At 35.3% G+C, this 18,863-nt stretch overlaps 1 protein-coding gene across 1 annotated transcript; it reads left to right on the top strand.

The window, feature by feature from the left end:
• Positions 1 to 168: 168 nt before the first annotated feature.
• On the top strand, positions 169 to 7,977 carry LOC133195702 (ubiquitin carboxyl-terminal hydrolase 48-like). The gene is made up of 3 exons (XM_061331631.1): positions 169 to 264; positions 2,571 to 2,670; positions 4,012 to 7,977. The coding sequence occupies exons 2-3, from the start codon at positions 2,573 to 2,575 to the stop codon at positions 7,154 to 7,156; spliced, it is 3,243 nt and encodes a 1,080-aa protein (XP_061187615.1). The 5' UTR covers positions 169 to 264; positions 2,571 to 2,572; the 3' UTR covers positions 7,157 to 7,977.
• Positions 7,978 to 18,863: the final 10,886 nt, after the last annotated feature.

The following is an 18,863-nucleotide window of genomic DNA, read 5'->3' as shown; positions in this document are numbered from 1 at the left end:
CAAATGCTCTCCATAAAACTAAACCTATATTGTAAAATTTTATTTTTTATTTTTGTTTTAATCCAGTTTAATTGTCTTTACATTTGAACATTCTTCCGGGATTCTCAATATAATAAACTCGAATATGGTTTGATTTGACATATTAATACTTACGAGGTAATCCCACCGGAAGTTGAATGGGGAAATACTTTTGATTTTGACAGGTGCAAGAGAGGCGGGAAGCGCAAATTACTGAATGAAGTGCGTTCTTAGTGATTTTGACAGGTAATGAGAGCGCTGCATATTTGTTTCTATGAAAAAAGAGTTCACGCAGTTGTATATCGTACGAAATTACGCAGTTCAAAGTCAGTTATGGTCTCTTACAACTGTACAACTCAAATGTCCAGAGTTTCGGAAAGAGAAGTCATTTGGAAGAAACTATGTTGACAAGATAACATTCAAAAGAATTCAAATGTATATAGTACAACAGCTAACGTACATCACTTGAGTGGCATGTCAATAACAACATAGCCTTGCGATGAAAAACAAATACACAGGATAATAACTGTGATATTCCTCACCTGCCGATTTTTGTGTAAAATAATCTTGGTTCTTATCTCCCTGTCTTGTTTTGAAATGAATCCTTGAATACTGTGATTACAGGAAGGTGACTGATCATTTAGGAAAAACATTTGAATCCCTAAAATAGCTTTAGCCATGCCAGATCATCTACATAACAAATTAAAAAAAATAAATTTCTAAAAAGTGCTGAAGAGCTTTTCAAATAGCAGATTCTAATTAAACTTTAAAACTTCATTAAATAGAAAAAGAGAGAGAAAAAGACATGGATATCTGACAAATTAAAAGTACATGTCTTTTATGACTTTAAGTACATGTATTTGCTCCATGTCAAGATAAAATTATGTAATTCAGAGCTCAGAATTAACATATCCCAGATTTAAATCCCGGTGGTCTGACTGACATTGGCACTAATTAGTCTTATGGGACATCATTTTTTGAAAAGTTTGTCTTGAAAAAACATTCATCTCCAGAGGTGAATGTAGAATGTGTATTTTGCTGGATTACATTGTATTTTTCAAGTTTCCCAGCTTGAAATCCTTCTACTCACTATATGATGTGCAAGAAATTGATTTCTGTTGTTGAGTTTGACATCAAGATTTAAAAAAAATATGATTAAGTTTAATGTTTTAATTCTTTTTTAACTGGCACCAACTGAAAAGAAAGCCAAGACAAATTAAGTTTATTCTATTAAGTGGACAATAATAACACAGATACACATTATATTGTTAAAGGAAGACTTCACAGAACTTGAAGACTGAGTGAAAAAAAATTGGCAGAAAGTCAAAGCATTCAAATAAAAAAAAAAATGGGAAAAAGAGTGTTGAAACACACATTTCAGGAACATGTTCAGACATTTGTTTTATGAAAATTGATTAAAATAGGTAGCCTTCCCTCTTCAAAAATGATAAAGGAATGTTTTGTAAATTATGTCAACAAAGAAAGAAAGGATATGTTCGTTGCTTGTATTAATTACAGAACGATATGTAAGATTGATAGACATAATGACATCTATGTAAAATAGAATATTCAAAAAGGTACATGAATGAACACATTTTAAATTTGCATTCTTCAATATTAAAAATATTACCTAGATAAATAAAGATGTACAGTTACAACTATTAGTGGTAATAAAGGGTTTTGCTGAGAAAACCCAAATAGGACAACTCCCCCACTCTTGTAAATGCACTTTTGTGGGGGAGTTGGCCCACTTTCACAAGTATCTAAATTCACTTCTGATCTCAGAATTTGCACTACATGTACTCTTTAGATATTAGGTGAAGGAGATGGCAAAACAAAAGATTTCACATGATACTGTACAATAAAATGAGTCAACTTGATGAGTGAATAGAGAATTAAAGTCATCACATGGACATGTTGCAAAAAATCATGTGAGATTTTCCGTTTTCTCACTTATATTTATTGAATAACACAAAATACATGCTTCATAATTTCTGGAAATCTCCCAACTGGTAATTTTATCAGCAGTTTGGACTGACAGTGACAAAATGCCTAGCAATGTACATGTAACAGCATCATTTTATGCAAATTTTTTTGGTTGGACTTGTTTTACCAGACTTTGTTAACCGGACGACTCTATTAGTTTCAAGAGAGTTAGGTGTTTTTTAAAATTTTATTTAAGCCATATTTTATTCAATATACATGTATATGATTTTCTATTATATATAAAGAGAGAGATTGGTAGGATAGAATGAGAGAGATAGTTTGGAGACATTAGCTTCTTTAGAATTAAAATGCCTGAACATGAGCAGAACACTGATAAGGGAGATAAATTTGAGTATCAATACCATGAAATAGAGTATGTACATGTAGGAATGGTGTTATATTTGGTCAAGCAAATATCCACATACACTGTAAATATTTATTACCAACAATCACCTGGAGTGTGTGATGTTGCTTGTCAAAACTAAGGAAAAACTCATGAGAAAGTCTTGAAAACTGATTTTATTGTTAAGCTCTATTTTTTTTTTTTTTTTTTTTTTTTTTGACAGAGATGCCTACAAAGCAGCAGCTGGATAAGGCAGCCTGGCAGTGGGCCGAGACCACAGACCCCATAGACATCACTAATGAACACATCAGGACAGCCTACAAGTAAACCATTAATCTCATACTCTAAAACAATAAATACACAGACCATGTAGACATCACTAACGAACACATCAGGACAGCCTACAAGTAAACCAATAATCTCATACTCTAAAACAATAAATACACAGACCATGTATACATGTACATCACTAACGAACACATCAGGACAGCCTACAAGTACACCATTAATCTAATAAACTAAAATATAAAATACACAGACCCTGTAGACATCCCTTACGAACTCATCAAGACAGCCTACAAGTAAACCATTAATCTCATCATCTAAAACATAAAAAATACACAGACCCTGTAGACATCACTAACGAACACATCAGAACAACCTACAAGTAAACCAATAATTTTGTAATCCTAAAAACAAAAAAATATTCAAATCCTCAGGCCAAATAAAAAAATATGCATGGTTCCGGTTACCCGACCGTCCCTATTTTATACCCTCGACCCTAAACTTTTTTCGGCAATTTTCATATTTTTTCTGGAATTTTATTTGTGTTTTTATTATTTTTGATTTAAAAAAAAAATGTTTGATATTCATAACTAGGGTGCCCCCTTACCAATGTTGACTAATATATTATCACACCACATCTAAATGCCATTTGCAAAGCAGTGGTAGGTATTTAGAAAAAAAAATAGAAAATCATTTTGTAAAAAAAAAAAAAAAAAAAAAATACCTACCTACCTACCCTAAATTTTTTGGAGGTGTAACCGGAACCACACATATTTTTTGTTTAGCCTCATCTGTAGACATCACTAACGAACACATCAGGACAGCCTACAAGTAAACCAATAATCTTGTAATCCTAAAAACAAAAAATACACAGAACCTGTAGACATCACTAACAAACACATCAGGACAGCCTACAAGTAAACCAATAATCTCGTAATCCTAAAAACAAAAAATACTCAAATCCTCATCTGTAGACATCACTAACGAACACATCAGAACAGCCTACAAGTAAATCATAGTCAAAAATATTAAAAGATACACAGACCCTGTAGACATCACTAATGAACATATCAGGACAGTGTACAAGTAAACTGATAATCTCGTAATCCAAAACATGAAAAAAATAAATACACAGACAATGTAAACATCACTAATGAACACATCAGGACAGCCTTGAAGTAAACTGAAAATCTCAGTCATAATCTAAAATATTAAAAATGACAGATCCTGTAGACATCTCTAATGAACATACATGTATCAGAACAGTATACAAGTAAACTGATAATCTCATAATCCAAAACATAAAAAATTACAGACCCTGTATTCATTTAATTATCGGGTACTTATTCATTTCATGCATTATTTTTTATATTTTGCAGATTGAATCTGAAGCCCTGTAAATTAGGAGCCTGTAAAAGAAACTGTAAAGGAAATCCCTTTTGTATCAATTGTATTGGTGAACGGAAGTGGTTCGGAGAAATCAACGATGATAGCTGGCACGATATTGAGGACCCAAATAATGAACGCAGACAAGGTCAAGACTTTGTGGGATTGAAAAATTTGGGAAACACATGCTATGTGAACACATTCCTCCAACTATGGTTCCACAGTCCCCCAATTAGACAAGCCCTTTACAAGTTCAGGGAGACAGATATGATAGACAAGGTGGGTGATGAGTGGAAACCCAACAGTATTGGAGGGCACCTGCAAGCAATATTTTCTCTATTGGAGCTTTCTGAACGTGCATACATCAGTCCACAGGACTTCATTGATCATTTAGGTCTGGATGCAGCTCTACAGCAAGATGCACAGGAATTTTCCAAACTTTTCCTTTCTCTGTTAGAGGACTGTTTGTCTCAGCAACAAGACCCCACAGTACGCAACATTATTCAAGACCAGTTATGTGGGGAATATGCATACGTCACTACCTGCAGTGGCTGTCATAACTCATCTCAAACACATTCCAAGTTTTATGAGCTGGACTTGCATATTCAAGGTCACAAGACACTGGAGGACTCCATCACAGATTTCCTGCATGAAGAAAAGCTGGAGGGAGACAATCAGTACATGTGTTCGACATGCTGCAGGAAACAAAATGCCAAGAGGGCCATACAGTTAAAGAGGCTGCCACCGATTCTAAATTTGCAGCTCCTCAGATTTGTGTTTGACAAGAAGACTGGGCACAAAAAGAAACTAAATGGCTTCATTCAATTTCCCGAAACTCTTGACATGAGCAAATTCATGAACTCAAATGGTAATCTGACTTGTGAAAATAGTTCAGCAAAAGATGGGTGTATTTATAAACTGAAAGCAGTGTTGATTCATCGGGGACCTTCAGCATACAGTGGACACTACATAGCCCATATTCTGGATGAAAGTTCAGGAGTTTGGTACAAGTTCAATGATGAAGAGACGACTAAAATGAAGGGATCAAATCTCCATCTTGGAACAGAGGAAGATCTTCAAGAGACATCTGCTAAGCAGAAGGGAAAAGTTCCCAAGGGATATCACTCTTCCAGAAATGCATATATGGTTGTCTACACCAGAGATGTGCCCCCAGAAGAAAAAGACAAGACTATTGATATGAAAATCCCAGACAAGAGTTACCTCCCTGAGTACATGTCAGACTATGTGAAGAAAGACAATGAGAAATTTGAAATGTGGGTGGCAGAACTTTTAATGATGAGGGAGCAGAATATAGAGACGGGAAAGAAGAAGCAGGAAGATATACGACAGACATTTAGCCAGCTGGTAGTGGGGGAGGAAGACCAGGAATCTCATAATTATGAATGGATCAGTCTTCCATGGCTGACCCACTGGCTGGAAGATCCAGGTAAAGCCAGATCCGTGGATAATGAAGCCAGTTTATGCCAACATGGTAAACTTCATCCTGACAAGGCTGGGAAGATGAAGTGTGTCCAGTATGATGCAGTTGATGGTTTGTATGAAAAGTATAAAGGTGGACCTCGTTTGCCTGGGGATAAAGCAACTTGTCTGATTTGTGTGCAAAGTAGATGCAAGGTTATACGCACCAAGAGGAAAATGGTGGAGGATGAAAAACTTTTCAGTACAATGAAGAAGGTAGAAGTTTCTCCAAATGAACCTGCTTTCTGGGTGGGGAAATCTTCCTTGAGGAGCTGGAAGAGGTTAGTTTTAGAGCAGCTGGAAGATTTTAGGGAAGATAGGGAATCTATAGAACAGGGAACTGATAACGGAGTGGACCAACAGGAGCAGCCAAGTGGCACGACAGAAATAGCAGCAGACAAGAGTATGGAGGTACCAGAAGATGCCAATGACTTTGATGAAAAAAGGAAATCTACTGAATTAGATAATGGTGATAACACTGTTGATAAGGCAGACATTTCTGTGACTAATGAGAGCATGGAAAGTTCTCTGCAGTTCAATGAGGATTTACTTTGTGAGTTTCATGGTCAGTTAGATCCAGATCCATCATGTCGGAAATTGATACCAGCAGATCTGTGGAATAGATTGAAGGAATATTTCCCAGACTGTCCAGAATTCCCTAGTTCACATGAAGTTTGTCAGAAATGTTGTGATAAGAATAAAGAAGAAACTGAAAATCAGAACATGAACAAAAAATTAGCTCAAGTCCAGAAAGCAGATCTTGCAGATCTGTTCAATGACAGAAAAAGGCCAGTAAGACTTGTGACCGGAGAGGAAATTTTCGTGGTCAATGCACAGTTTGTGGAAGACTGGAGGCACTTTGTTAAAGACCCAAGCAAATTCGAACCTGTGTCAGAAGTGAAAAATACCCGTTTGCTTTGTGAACACCGAAAATACTTGTACCCACCACCCCAGAATGGCGCGGATCTATCCGACAATACAGAGGTGATCTATCTCTGGCCATCAGAATTCGAAAAAGTTATGGAGCACTTTGTTGTTGATTATGAGGTATCTGTTGTGAAGTATGAAGAAGAGGACGGTTCTGATCACGTGATCACGCTTCCAGAGGTGTGCGAGGAGTGTGTGAAAGAGCGCGAAAACATGATTGAAATGGCCAAGTATGTGTATAGGGATGCTACTGTGTTCGTACGAAAAGCTGTTAAAGACAAGCAAGGAGATACCTCTACTGAAAATTCAAAACAAGACTATCCTGATCCAGATTTCTGCACGAACGATCGTCGAAAATCCGAATGTGACGAACCACCCGAAAAGTTACAGAAAATGGATGGGAATGCCGTGAGGAAAAGTCAGCGGCATCGGAAAGTCCGCGGAGAGAAAGAATTAAAAGTGTCGTCTGATCAGACATTAAGGGATTTAAAACTGCAGCTGATGAAATTATTCTCTGTGCCCCCATTTGACCAAAATCTATCGATTGCGGGAGTTCCGATAAAAGACGACAAGGCAACCCTGGGGAGTCTCCGTGTAGCGCCGGGTGACATTATCATGCTGCAGGCTGATGAACCTGTGGAGGATCCCGGAGTTTTACAGGACCTGATGAATGTGTCTGGCGTTCCAGAGGCCGGATTTAAAGGGACGGGTCTCTTAGGGAAACTAAATTAAAGTGCTTAAATTATGACCCCCAAATGAGATTTGGGAATATTATTATTTTTTCTTCCTTTTTAACTTTTTTTTCTGTCCATTAGAGTTACAGAATTTTACGTTTCGTACTCATTTGTATATGATGTTGGTGCATGTTGATGTACTTTAGCTGAATGTCATCTGATTGGCATAATTTGTGTATCAGTTTTTTTTCTTTGTCTGAATTTCAAGTTTAGAATGTATTATTTGGAATGTGTGACAAAAAAATGCGCACGGATACTGAAATTATGACCGAGAATATAAAAAAAAACTTGAAGCACGTGAAATACTTTACTAAATAAATGCTATTAGCTATAAAAATTATTGACAGGGTATTTTGTTAAATTATTGTAATTCGAATGCTCGATGAAAATAATCGTTATCGATATACATTCTTTTAAGAAAATAAGACCTTGGTCGTTTGGGATCATCCGTTACGATCTTTACATCAATGGCTGTTGATGACTAAATATTACAAGGACCATGACATTTGAATCGTGTTGTTAGAGTTATCGCCCGTCTATCATGAACATATCTTGCGTTTTGTTAAGTTTTCTGTTATAGTCATTGCATGTACATCATACTAGTATTCAGCTGTTTTCACTTGTTTGTATATGTTATATCTCATTAGAATTCTTTGTTGCCCCCTTGAAATTTGAGCACAAAATTTCTTTGATCTCGTCAGGTTTCTCTTATGGTGTACTAGTAGTTCTCAATTGCAATTATTTTTAGTCATAAAATGCATTGTAAATGTACGAAAAATGTTTTCCTTGATTAAGAGGTTTACTATTCTGATTGTAATACACATGTTGAAATGTTTTGTTCGGTTTATTTTTACTTATTCTACTTAAAGGATGAGGATTTCATAGGCTGGAATTGTTTGAGGACTGAAAGTTCAGGGGAATTGCAGCGATTTATCACTTACGTCCTAGCCCCCTCCCCACCCCCAATAAAATTTGCCTTTAATGAAAAAAGATGTTATGTAACTCCGTGGCAGTAAGTAACACTAGTACAGTCAGATGTATCTAGAGAACATTGCCAGTATGTACATGTAGATGCACATATAAACTGTCTGCCAGGGATAAACCCGCGGCAGTCGGTTGTTTTTCATTATGTACATGTAAGTGTTTTGAGTTGTCGCTGAAGAATGGTGTCCTTGCCTTTGTATTAGGACACATCATTTCTTGTAGATGATGATGATATGCTGTATTACATATCAAGTATAACAGCCTACATCTTGACCCTAAATTATTATACTTCTCGTATTTCAGACTTTGAGTGGACTTGCAAGTAGCTTCATTTGAATTTCCGATGAAAAAATAAAACAATACAAAACGGCAAGCTTCAAATTGCATAAGAAATTGAAAATGTGTCAGTTCATATTATATAAATGCATGTGCGGCAGGTACCTGTGTAATATACGTCTTAAATATGTCCAAAAACGTCAATTAAAAATTGAGAATATAAAACGCCCCTTAAACCATTTAGATGAATTTAGAATTTTGGATATTTTGCTCTAGAAAATGACTGTGATGAACATAACTAAATAGTCACCTACCGGTTGTTATTTCATTTGCAAAACAAATTGTCGTGTTGAATTCGATTTTTTTAGCTCACCTGAGCCGAAGGCTCAAGTGAGCTTTTCTGATCAAAATTTGTCCGTTGTCTGTCGGCGTTGTTGTCGTTGTTGTAAACTTTTCACAATTTCATCTTCTTCTCAAAAACTACTGGGCCAATTTCAACCAAACTTGGCACAGAGTATCCGTGGGTAAAGGGGATTCAAGTTTGTTCAAATGAAGAGCCACGCCCTCTTTCAAGGGGAGATAATAAAGAATTAGTGAAAAATTATTAGCATCTTTTAAAAATCTTCTTCTCAAGAACCACAGGACCAGGAAAGATGAAACTCATCTGGAAGCATCCTCAGGTAGTGTAGATTCAAGTTTGTTCAAATCATGACCCCCGGGGGTAGGGCGGGTCCACAATGGAGGATCAAAGTTTTACATAGAAATATTAGGAAAAACCTTCTTCTCAAGAACAGCAAAGCCATGATGAGGCATATTTATATGGAAGCATCCTCAGGTAGTGTAAATTCAAGTTTGTTCAAATCATGACCCCCGGGGGTAGGGCGGGGCCACAATGGAGGATCAAAGTTTTACATAGAAATATATAGGGAAAACCTTTAAAAATCTTCTTCTCAAAAACAGCAAAGCCATGATGAGTCATATTTATATGGAAGCATCCTCAGGTAGTGTAAATTCTAGTTTGTTCAAATCATGACCCCGGGGGTAGGGCGGGGCCACAATGGTGGATCAAAGTTTTACATAGAAATTTATAGGAAAAATCTTCTACTCAAGAACAGAAAAGCCATGATGAGTCATATTTATATGGGAGCATCTTCAGGTAGTGTAGATTCAAGTTTTTTTCTAATCATGACCCCGGGGAGTAGGCCGGGGCTACAATGGACTGTCAAAGTTTTACATAGAAATATATAGGAAAAATCTTTAAAAATCTTTATCAGAAACAGCAAATCCCTGATTGATCATATTAATATGGAAGCATCCTGAGGTAGTGTAGATTCAAATTTATTCAAATCATGACCCATGGGGGTAGGGTGGGACCACAACAGAAGATCAAAGTTTTACATAGAAATATATTGGAAAAACCTTTAAAAATCTTCTCAGGAACAGCACAGCCATGATGAGTCATATTTATATGGAAACATCCGCATGTTGGGTAGATTCTGTTTTGTTCAAATCATGACCCCCAGGGGTAGGGTGGGGCCACAAATGAGGATTAAATAGAAATATATAGAAAATTTCTTCTTCTGAAGAACTGCAAAGCCATGAGTCATTTTGATATGGAAGCATTCTCAGGTAGTGTAGATTGAATTTTGTTAAAATGATGACCCCCGAGGATAGGGTGGGGCCTCAATGCGGGGTCAAAAATTTTATATAAGAACATATAGAAAAAATATTTCTTCTCACGAACAGAAAAGCTATGTTTAGTCATATTGATATGGAAGCATCCTCCGGTAGTGTAGATTCAAGTTTGTTCAAATGATTACCCCTGGGATAGGGAGGAGCCACAATGGGGGATCAATTTTTTACAAAGGAATATATGGGATTTTTTTTTCAATCTCAAGTACAACAAAGCCATTTGTTATATTGACATCGTGACATATTGACATGGAAGCATCATCAGGTAGTTTAAAATTCAAGCCCCCCCCCCCCCCCCGGTAATCTTTTTAATACTGAACTGATTTGTGCTTTTGCCAAGCCAATGTGCTCAGGTGAGCGATGTGGCCCACGGGCCTCTTGTTTATGGTTTACAGAAAGGACAAGTCAATAGTCAAACACAAGAAGTGTCGTAATATCATATCGAGTGATTTTTTTCAAGTAAGCCTCGAAATTGAAAAATAATGATCCTGCATGGTGATGTACAGAGATATAGTTGCTCATATCTGCCGCAATATTAATATAGCATAGGAAATTTTTGGTCACCCCCACCCCCCTCTTCGCGAAAGGGAGGGGATATCTCATTCGTCAGTCTGTTAGTCCTTCAACCTTAGTCATAACTTTTGCATGAGAAAAAAATTTGGGGCTTTAATATTTCACAGGTATATTACCTGTCACAAGACCTATCCAAATGTACTATGACTTTTGACCCTGTGAATTTGACTTTTCAAAATTTTTAACATTGGTGTTAACTTTAAACTTGAATCAGAGAAGATAGGACGTTCATATTCGATAAGTATATTACCTGTGACCTTTCCAGATGTACTATGATTTTTGACCACTTGACCTTGTTTTACCTACTTTTCAAAATTTCAACAGTGGTAATAACTTTGGAATGAGAGAAGATAGGTTTTTTTTTTCTTCTGTTTGATAAGTGCATTACAATGTACCTGTTACAAGACCTTTCCAAATGCACTGATTTTTGATGACCTCATGACCTTAACTTTAACCTCAGTACTTTTCAAAATTTTAACATTGCTGAAAACTTAATTGGTTTTCATATTTCACATGAACTTACCTGTGACATGCAATTTTTGACTTCATGACCTTGACCTAGAAGTTTGACCAAGTTATCTATAATTTTAACTTGGCTGTAACGTTTGCACCATGCATAGGAGATGGGGCTTTCATCTTTTTATCACATATGCATTACCTCTTGGATTTGACCTCATGACCTTAATCTTGCAATTGAAGTTTGATGCAGTTTTAAGAAACTTTAATCTTGACCGTAACTCTTATTAATACAAAAAAGTTAATCTTTTTTTGTATGAAAGACGGATAAGTCAGGACACTCAAACAAGACAGTTGAAATATGCCATAAATAATTGCATCTCCGCACTGAGAAGCAGAAATCAGGGGATCACAATTCTTCAGTCTGATTAAAAATCAAACTTTCCACTAGCCTCTTTATTATGATGGTCGCGACCTTTAGACAAAGAAGCTGAAGGAAGATTTGATTTTAATCAAACTGACAATTCTCTGTCAATAGAATTTGCTTACTATATTTCTTATTTGTTTCATTTCAGTAAACACTTTAAATAATTAAAAATGACAAGGGGTCATTACTGAAAACTAGATTCTTGGGTTTCTTGTACGTAAAAGGGGAGGGCGGGGGTGTTCTAGATATGATAAAGTTGACTTGATTTTTCGTCCGACAATTGTTAATATTAAGATTCTTTCTGCATTTTCATAATAATTTTAAGTTAAAGCATATACTTTCCTAAAAAAAAAAAACCACAAAACTATCACAATTCTTTCTTCATCATGTTTTTAGCATAATGGAAATTTTACTTAGTCAATTGTCCATGCCATTGTCGAATCTATAGGAACTATCACAGATGATTGCATGAATTAAATCATGTTGAAAATTTTAAGTCAAAAATCTTAATCACAAACCATCATAAAGATGAAATTGAATATTTTTTTTTTTGTCAAATCAGTTGTTTGAAAATACAGACCAATTGGAAAAAGTAAGGTGCATTGATCTAAAGGTCTGCACATGCAAAACGTGTTTTGGGGCAAAGTTTGACGGAATTCTTTGCTGTTGTTTGATTATTTTTTATAAGAATATTCTTGTACATCTTTAGCAGAAAAAACCTGTAAAAAGTTCAATAATTTTCTTCAACTATTGTAGAATTTATCACAGATTTGTTAAGTGTACACCAGTAATGCTAACTCAGACGGGACAACTCAATACATGACACCACAAAATTAACAAGCATTCTGAGAGAATTGCATTAGCAATACTAGTCCCCTACCAGCAAGTGTAATCTGGTTCCAGTCAAAAATTGAAAATGCCATAATTTCGCCAAAAATCAATGAAACGGAACGAAATGCAAACTTGATCTATAACTCATCAAGGTATAAAGTCAAATACCAAAAATCAGCTCAATATCTGCAAACATTCAGAATAAAATTGCGGAAAACCCTGAAAAGTTGAAAAGGTCGTAATTCCGTCAAAAATCATAGAAGCATAACGAAATGCAAACTTGATCTGCAACTCATCAATATACAATCACATGCCAAAAATCAGCTCAGTATCTGCAAGCGTTAGAAAAAAGTGCGGAAAACCAAGTGGGAAAGACTGACAGACAGACAGAGGGACAGCTAGACAGACGGATAGACAGACAGAGGCCGGGACAGACAGACAGACAGACTCAGAGGAAACCTATAGTCCCCTCCGGTTTCACCGGTAGGGGACTAATAATCAATATATAGAAAAAAAAACATCCAGAAGGCGATGGATGTATATAGCCCCCCGATCTGTCAACATATTTTCTTTTCGGAGAGCTACAGTTCTGCAGCTAGTCTAAATTACAATGGAACGTTGAGATACAAACAGATAGTACAAATGTATCAGGTAGGAATGATTTTATTTGTTTGTTGCACCTTTGTGCATCTTTCCAATGCCTTACCTAACAAATTAATTCTAAAATCGGTACATAGAGGGGGAAAGTACTCGACTTCATCTGACTGTATACTGCTGGCCCACAAAATAATTGTATACCAGTTGGTTAGTCGCTGCGCGGGAAGTGGGTCAGTCAAGAGATGACCAAGAGCGATGAGTCGAAAGAAACTGACAGCATGACAGGAATCTTTCATTACACCCAACTTCCGGATGCGACAATCGATTTCTACAAACTTCATTGCTGATCAAGAAGAGCGGGAGAATTTCGAGCTTCTTCTCATACCACCCGCAATCGCCTCCGTAGTGTGGAAGGTGGATGGACAAATTACTGAAATTTTGCCATTCTTTAGACAGCCAAATTCTTAGTCTCCTACCGGTGAAACCTGAGGGGACTATAGGTTTCCTCTGAGTCTGTCCTTCTGTCTGTCTGTCTAGCTGTCTGTCTGTCTGTCCCTCTGTCTGTCCCACTTGGTTTTCCGCACTTTTTTCCTAAACGCTTGCAGATATTGAGCTGATTTTTGGTATGTGAGTGTATCTTGACGAGTTACAGATCAAATTTGCATTTTGTTCCGCTTCAGTGATTTTTGACGGAATTACAGCATTTTCAATTTTTAACGGGAACCATTTACACTTGCCGGTGGGGGACTAGTATTGCTAATGCAATACTCTCCGAATGCTTGTTGAAATAGAATTGTAAAATGGAAATTAAATTAAGGTAACGTCCGAATTGCTTTTATTAAAAGTATCTATTTTGGAACACTTTATATCTGTACCCACGCCTAGAATGCGATGTCTCTGCCAATAAAACGTAGGTCTTCCAGAATCAGAAAATTTTATTTAAAGTCGGATTTTCAAACAAATAACATAAGTTCTGTAGAGCTTTTGACAGACATTTGTTGAACACTTAAAATGCAAGATATACACTTATACATGTACAAAACCGAATTTTATTGTCAAGCCTAGAAGAATGTGAAATAATCATGCATAGTCGTTTTCCTCTTTCGGCATATATTTGGAAGATAATGACATCATTTTTCATTTCAGATCTTTAGTTCACCGGGAGGGGGGGGGGGGTCGATGTTGACGTTCCAGGTTAAATTCATGGAGCATTATCTAGTTTGTTGTTAGTTTGGTAAAATTTTTAGGAATAAATGAATGGTTTACAAGAACGTCTGGAATGATTCATTAGTAAAGAATAAAAAAAGTATCTGGAAGCGAACTCTGTCTTGTTAAAGAAAGTGAATGATACGAGTTTTAAGTGGGAGTGTCTAAAATTGAGTTAGGTACCATATCGAAAGAAAAAGTAGGGGGTGTCCTGTATACGAAGCAAGTGCCTGTTCTTCAGATACTAGATCTGACCTACATCTCAGCTACGTTAAGGAAGGCCTGAGTTCACATTTGTGATGCACTGTATGGGAAGTTTCATTGTGACGTCATTAAAAATTTCACAAGCGACAAAAATCTTTTTAACTACATGATAATGCGTAAATGAAAACTTGCATTCATTTATTTTATCAATTATTTAAAAAAGAATGTAAAATCACAACATTTGATAAAAACACTGCCGAGTAATTAGAAGCAAATCTTATGTCAGAAATGACGTCACTAGCCTTGACTTGACGCAGTACAAGTGATCCAGAGGAGTGGATCCATTGGTTTAATAATTACAAAAATGCTTAAATAAATATAAAACCATCGCAAATGTTTAAATCTAATCAATTAAATTGAAAGTAAATAATTTATTTAAAACATATATATAGATTATTATTTTATCTAGGTGCTATGGAGCTGCACAATGACATAGAATGTAAAGAATATCCTTAACACGATAATTGTATTCCTAATTAACCTCAAAAGTGCAAGGGCATAGACTACACTGTCTGAGCTGAAATACGGAATATCAATTGCTTATATCATGTATATTTTAAAAAGTGCTGGGAGCTGATTATGGTCGGCGTAGCATTATTTTTATTCATGACAGAATTAAAACAAAGTAGGAATTTTTAGCTTTTGTACGCATTTTCAGCAAAATTACGAGTACTTCCGAAGCAGTTCAAACTAGCTCCCAGCACTTTTCGGGTAGCCGATGTATATCTTTTTTAATATGTAACAATTTTTCTCTCCAAAAACTTGCGTATGCCCTTGCACTAGCGTCATTTTCTACATTCAGCTTATCAATTCTATTTTTATACCAGTCACGTGACACACAGCTGATACATGCGATATACATGGTACTGTGTGCGGACCCAAACCTATCCATTATGGATATCTATATTACCTTTCCTACATGTTAACAGTTACTTTGTTATAAAGATTTTTAAAAATAATACATTTTAAGAAGGTACTTAGGTCGCATTTTCCATTTCCTTCCTTAACATAGCTGAGATTTTCTGCATGGTTGATTTAAGGACATACGCAACGTACCTAATTACTTACTGATAATTTTTCGAGATATTCTTAATTTAAGATAACAGTACCATCAGATGTTCGTAGACAAAAAAATTAGCATGTGTTACCAGGGGTTTTGAAAAGATATCAATTGATGAAAATTCTTGTATAATTCAAAGAAAAATATACAAAAATTACTAAACATATATTCTAAATGTTTTGTTTATCCAAACTTGTTTTAGAAGAAGTGTACAATAGCATATATTGACAATAAAATGTAGGACACAGTTCCTTTAAGTATTGGAACTCTTCAACTCCAGGGGAAAATACAATAAAGTTCAAACTACGTTGCGTATGTCCTTAAAACGTTAATATTTTCGGAGCAGCCCAATTTCAAGTACATAACTACGTATAAATCCTATAATCTGTGTGCAGTTATTGAATATTACAGTGACACAATGAGGTAAAATCGAGAAAATTGACTAATTAAAATAGAATTTTGCATGACACATGCAAATTTTGTTCAATTCTTGAAAGTATTAAGTTACAGAAAATTACAGATTTCAGAACCTTAAAAATCTACATTTATGGAGAGAAGAATAATTTTTGTTCGTCTGAAGACAAAATATTGCTTCACTGAATGGCAGAGTTTCGTCCTGTGAATTACCATGGTCTCAAATGTCGATAGAACAAAGATTTCAACACAATCATTAAAAAAGATTATCAGAACATATTCCTCACATGCTCCATTTCAATAATTGTTTACAAGTTTTACGTTAAAAATAAAAAATAGGAAAAATAAAAGTCGCGTGACCTTGACATGGACGAAATCAACGGTACCCTAGATACGACCTTTATTTTCCGGGTAGTTATATTTTGCTCTTTTTTTTTGTTCTACAGAGCAGTTGAGATTGTCAAAGTTTAGTAATGCTCCAATTTTCCATACATCTTTCACTTTATTATACAAATATCTTAAAAGAAAGACCAGATTTTAACTCTTCATGTATTTTTACATGCAAGTGTTTACATTTACTGTTTTCCGGCTAGTGAATGGAAAAACAGTAACACATTTTTAGCTATATTTGAGCCCTATGCTGTTGCTGCAGTTTTTTTTTTCCATCGGACCTACCATGTACATCAATGTATAATATATACGTGTCTTACAGACAAATAAAATACCAATATCAGATTTTGCAACTCGCTGTATCAGTACCTATCAAAGACTGGTGCATGAAATTTGTATTGACTTAAGAATATATACAGCATTAATTGCAAGAAAAATATCTTTGCCATCTCTTTTTTCACCTGTTGATAAATTGAGTTAAAAAAAATTATAAAGGTTACATTGCCGTGAAAGTGCAAGGGAGGGGTTAGATTGCAGAGAGGGCACTGTAAAGTATGCCCCAATTAACATAATGTTTATTTTTCAAACTTCTGTGGTGTGACATCTCGAAGATTACTTTAAAAATTAAAGAGAGAGAGAGAGAGAGAACAGCAGGATAGGGGATATTCCCCACCATCCCCTAGCAGTGATTACCCGTCTGTGTCTGTGGGTGTGTCTCTAAATATTCCAGTCAGGTTCCCGTTTATGCTTGTATGCATGTATTCATTATCAGTGTTTCTCTGTAAAACGTTTAGAATAATTTTAATCAATAATTTATTAATTTGCTTTTTTGGATATGTTTAGTATACACATAAATTCTAATGTAAAGATCAGACTTTGGATGCAAAAACTAATACATTTAAGAGAAAAAAGTGCTACGCATATTTTTTATTAGGTCATTCAAAGGAGGAAAGACGGATCAGAAGATTGATAATGCTCACAATTTTAACTCTGGTATTGAAAAATCATAAGACAGCGTCGAAAAACAAGGAGTTTATATAACATCTGTTGGAGCAGTTTTTAACAAATTAAATAAGCCCTGATTCTTTGAATTAATGAACTCTTCGTCAATTTCATACTGAACTTGTACATATACCATATCATCGTCGGAACCCACGGGTTGAACACAGTGTAACGGAGAGAAAACCCGGGATAAATGTAGTGTAACGAACATCTCTCCGTTACACTATGTTCAACCCGTGGGTTCCGACGATGGTATCACATTTCTATTAATAATGCATGTAAGTAGAGGGCATTCAATGTTTTTCAGTTGGAAAATGAATTTATTTCGCGAGTGAAATAAATTAATTCCATATCCAGATACTAAATATTGAATTTTCTGTTCATTACATTTTCTTTGGCCTTTCATTTATTTTTTTTTTTTCCAGTTACTAGTCGCTGTCATTTAAGCATCGAATTCTTATGCTTGGATGTCGTCGGTTGACAATCCTCGGATGTCTCCGCTACGCTCCAAACGAATATTGCGAGGAAAAAATGACAAATTAATTTTAAACGTACAATTGTTACATTGAAGGATAATTTTAAAATATGTGTTTTATTTTAAATTAAGTCAAAATAATGTACAGATAAATTATAGTACTAGTATTTCGCTTGAAAATGTTATAATCTTGCAACATTATTACATGTATTAAGGTTGTTTGTTTCGAATGGCGTAATTAATTGACGTTTCTGATTTGCTGATTTAGATTTTACTTAACCAAACATCGGAAGCATGAAAAATCTGACAAAATTGTAGCCTTTCGTAACTACTTGCTTGAAAAAATAATATGATTCTTAATTCAACAAAACATCGTCTTCTATGACTTTTGTGTATATTCTCTTTACCATATGCTCCAAACTTTAAAAACTGTGAATAAAATATCTTATACATTGTACGCAGCGAAATTTTTAGTTAGTTATAAATATGCTGAGTGCCAGTTTTATTCCCTGAACGTTCGATTTTGTTTCATCAGGTCTTCTTTGTGCAATTCAACTTTCAACGGCCAGAAACGTCAATTACGCCACTCCGTTCGAAACAATTAAACACGCATTCCCCAAGCTTCAACGCCTTTCAGTTTATAATGTGTATAACTTTAGATGAATTGGTTCTAGTATAAAGAAAACCAATACATTTTTTTTCCTTATTCAATAACAAAAATATTTATAAATCATTATTCTGGCCCTGGCTGATAATTTACGTTTTCTTTTTACAATCTATCAAATTTATTTGCATTGAATGAATACTGCTGTATCATTCACAGATTGGTTTAAAACAGACAGCGTGAACAAATTTACAATATATTAATTAAATAGAAACACAGATATATTTGTTGTCAAACACAAACAATTAAAGATACTCATCATGACAACATATATAGCCAAGGGATATCAAATCTGAGGTCTAACAGAAAAAACTTAGCTGTAACTCTTAATTCTAATACGACATATCTAAAGCAGATATCAAAAATCTTTTGTCAAGATGAGGCGTGATAAAAT

Source organism: Saccostrea echinata, unplaced genomic scaffold (genome assembly GCF_033153115.1).
Source record: "Saccostrea echinata isolate AGI-Se365-2 ecotype Australia unplaced genomic scaffold, CSIRO_AGI_Sech_v1 ptg000029l, whole genome shotgun sequence".
Lineage (NCBI taxonomy): Eukaryota > Metazoa > Mollusca > Bivalvia > Ostreida > Ostreidae > Saccostrea > Saccostrea echinata.
Note: the sequence above shows the minus strand (reverse complement) of the source record. Positions and strands in the feature narration are given on the sequence as shown.

Bases quoted from the DNA above. Each gene is read 5' to 3' on its own strand.
- LOC133195702 (XM_061331631.1), top strand. From the start codon at position 2,573: ATGCCTACAAAGCAGCAGCTGGATAAGGCAGCCTGGCAGTGGGCCGAG. The intron at 2,671-4,011 runs GTAAACCATTAA...TATATTTTGCAG, and splicing joins CACATCAGGACAGCCTACAA to ATTGAATCTGAAGCCCTGTA.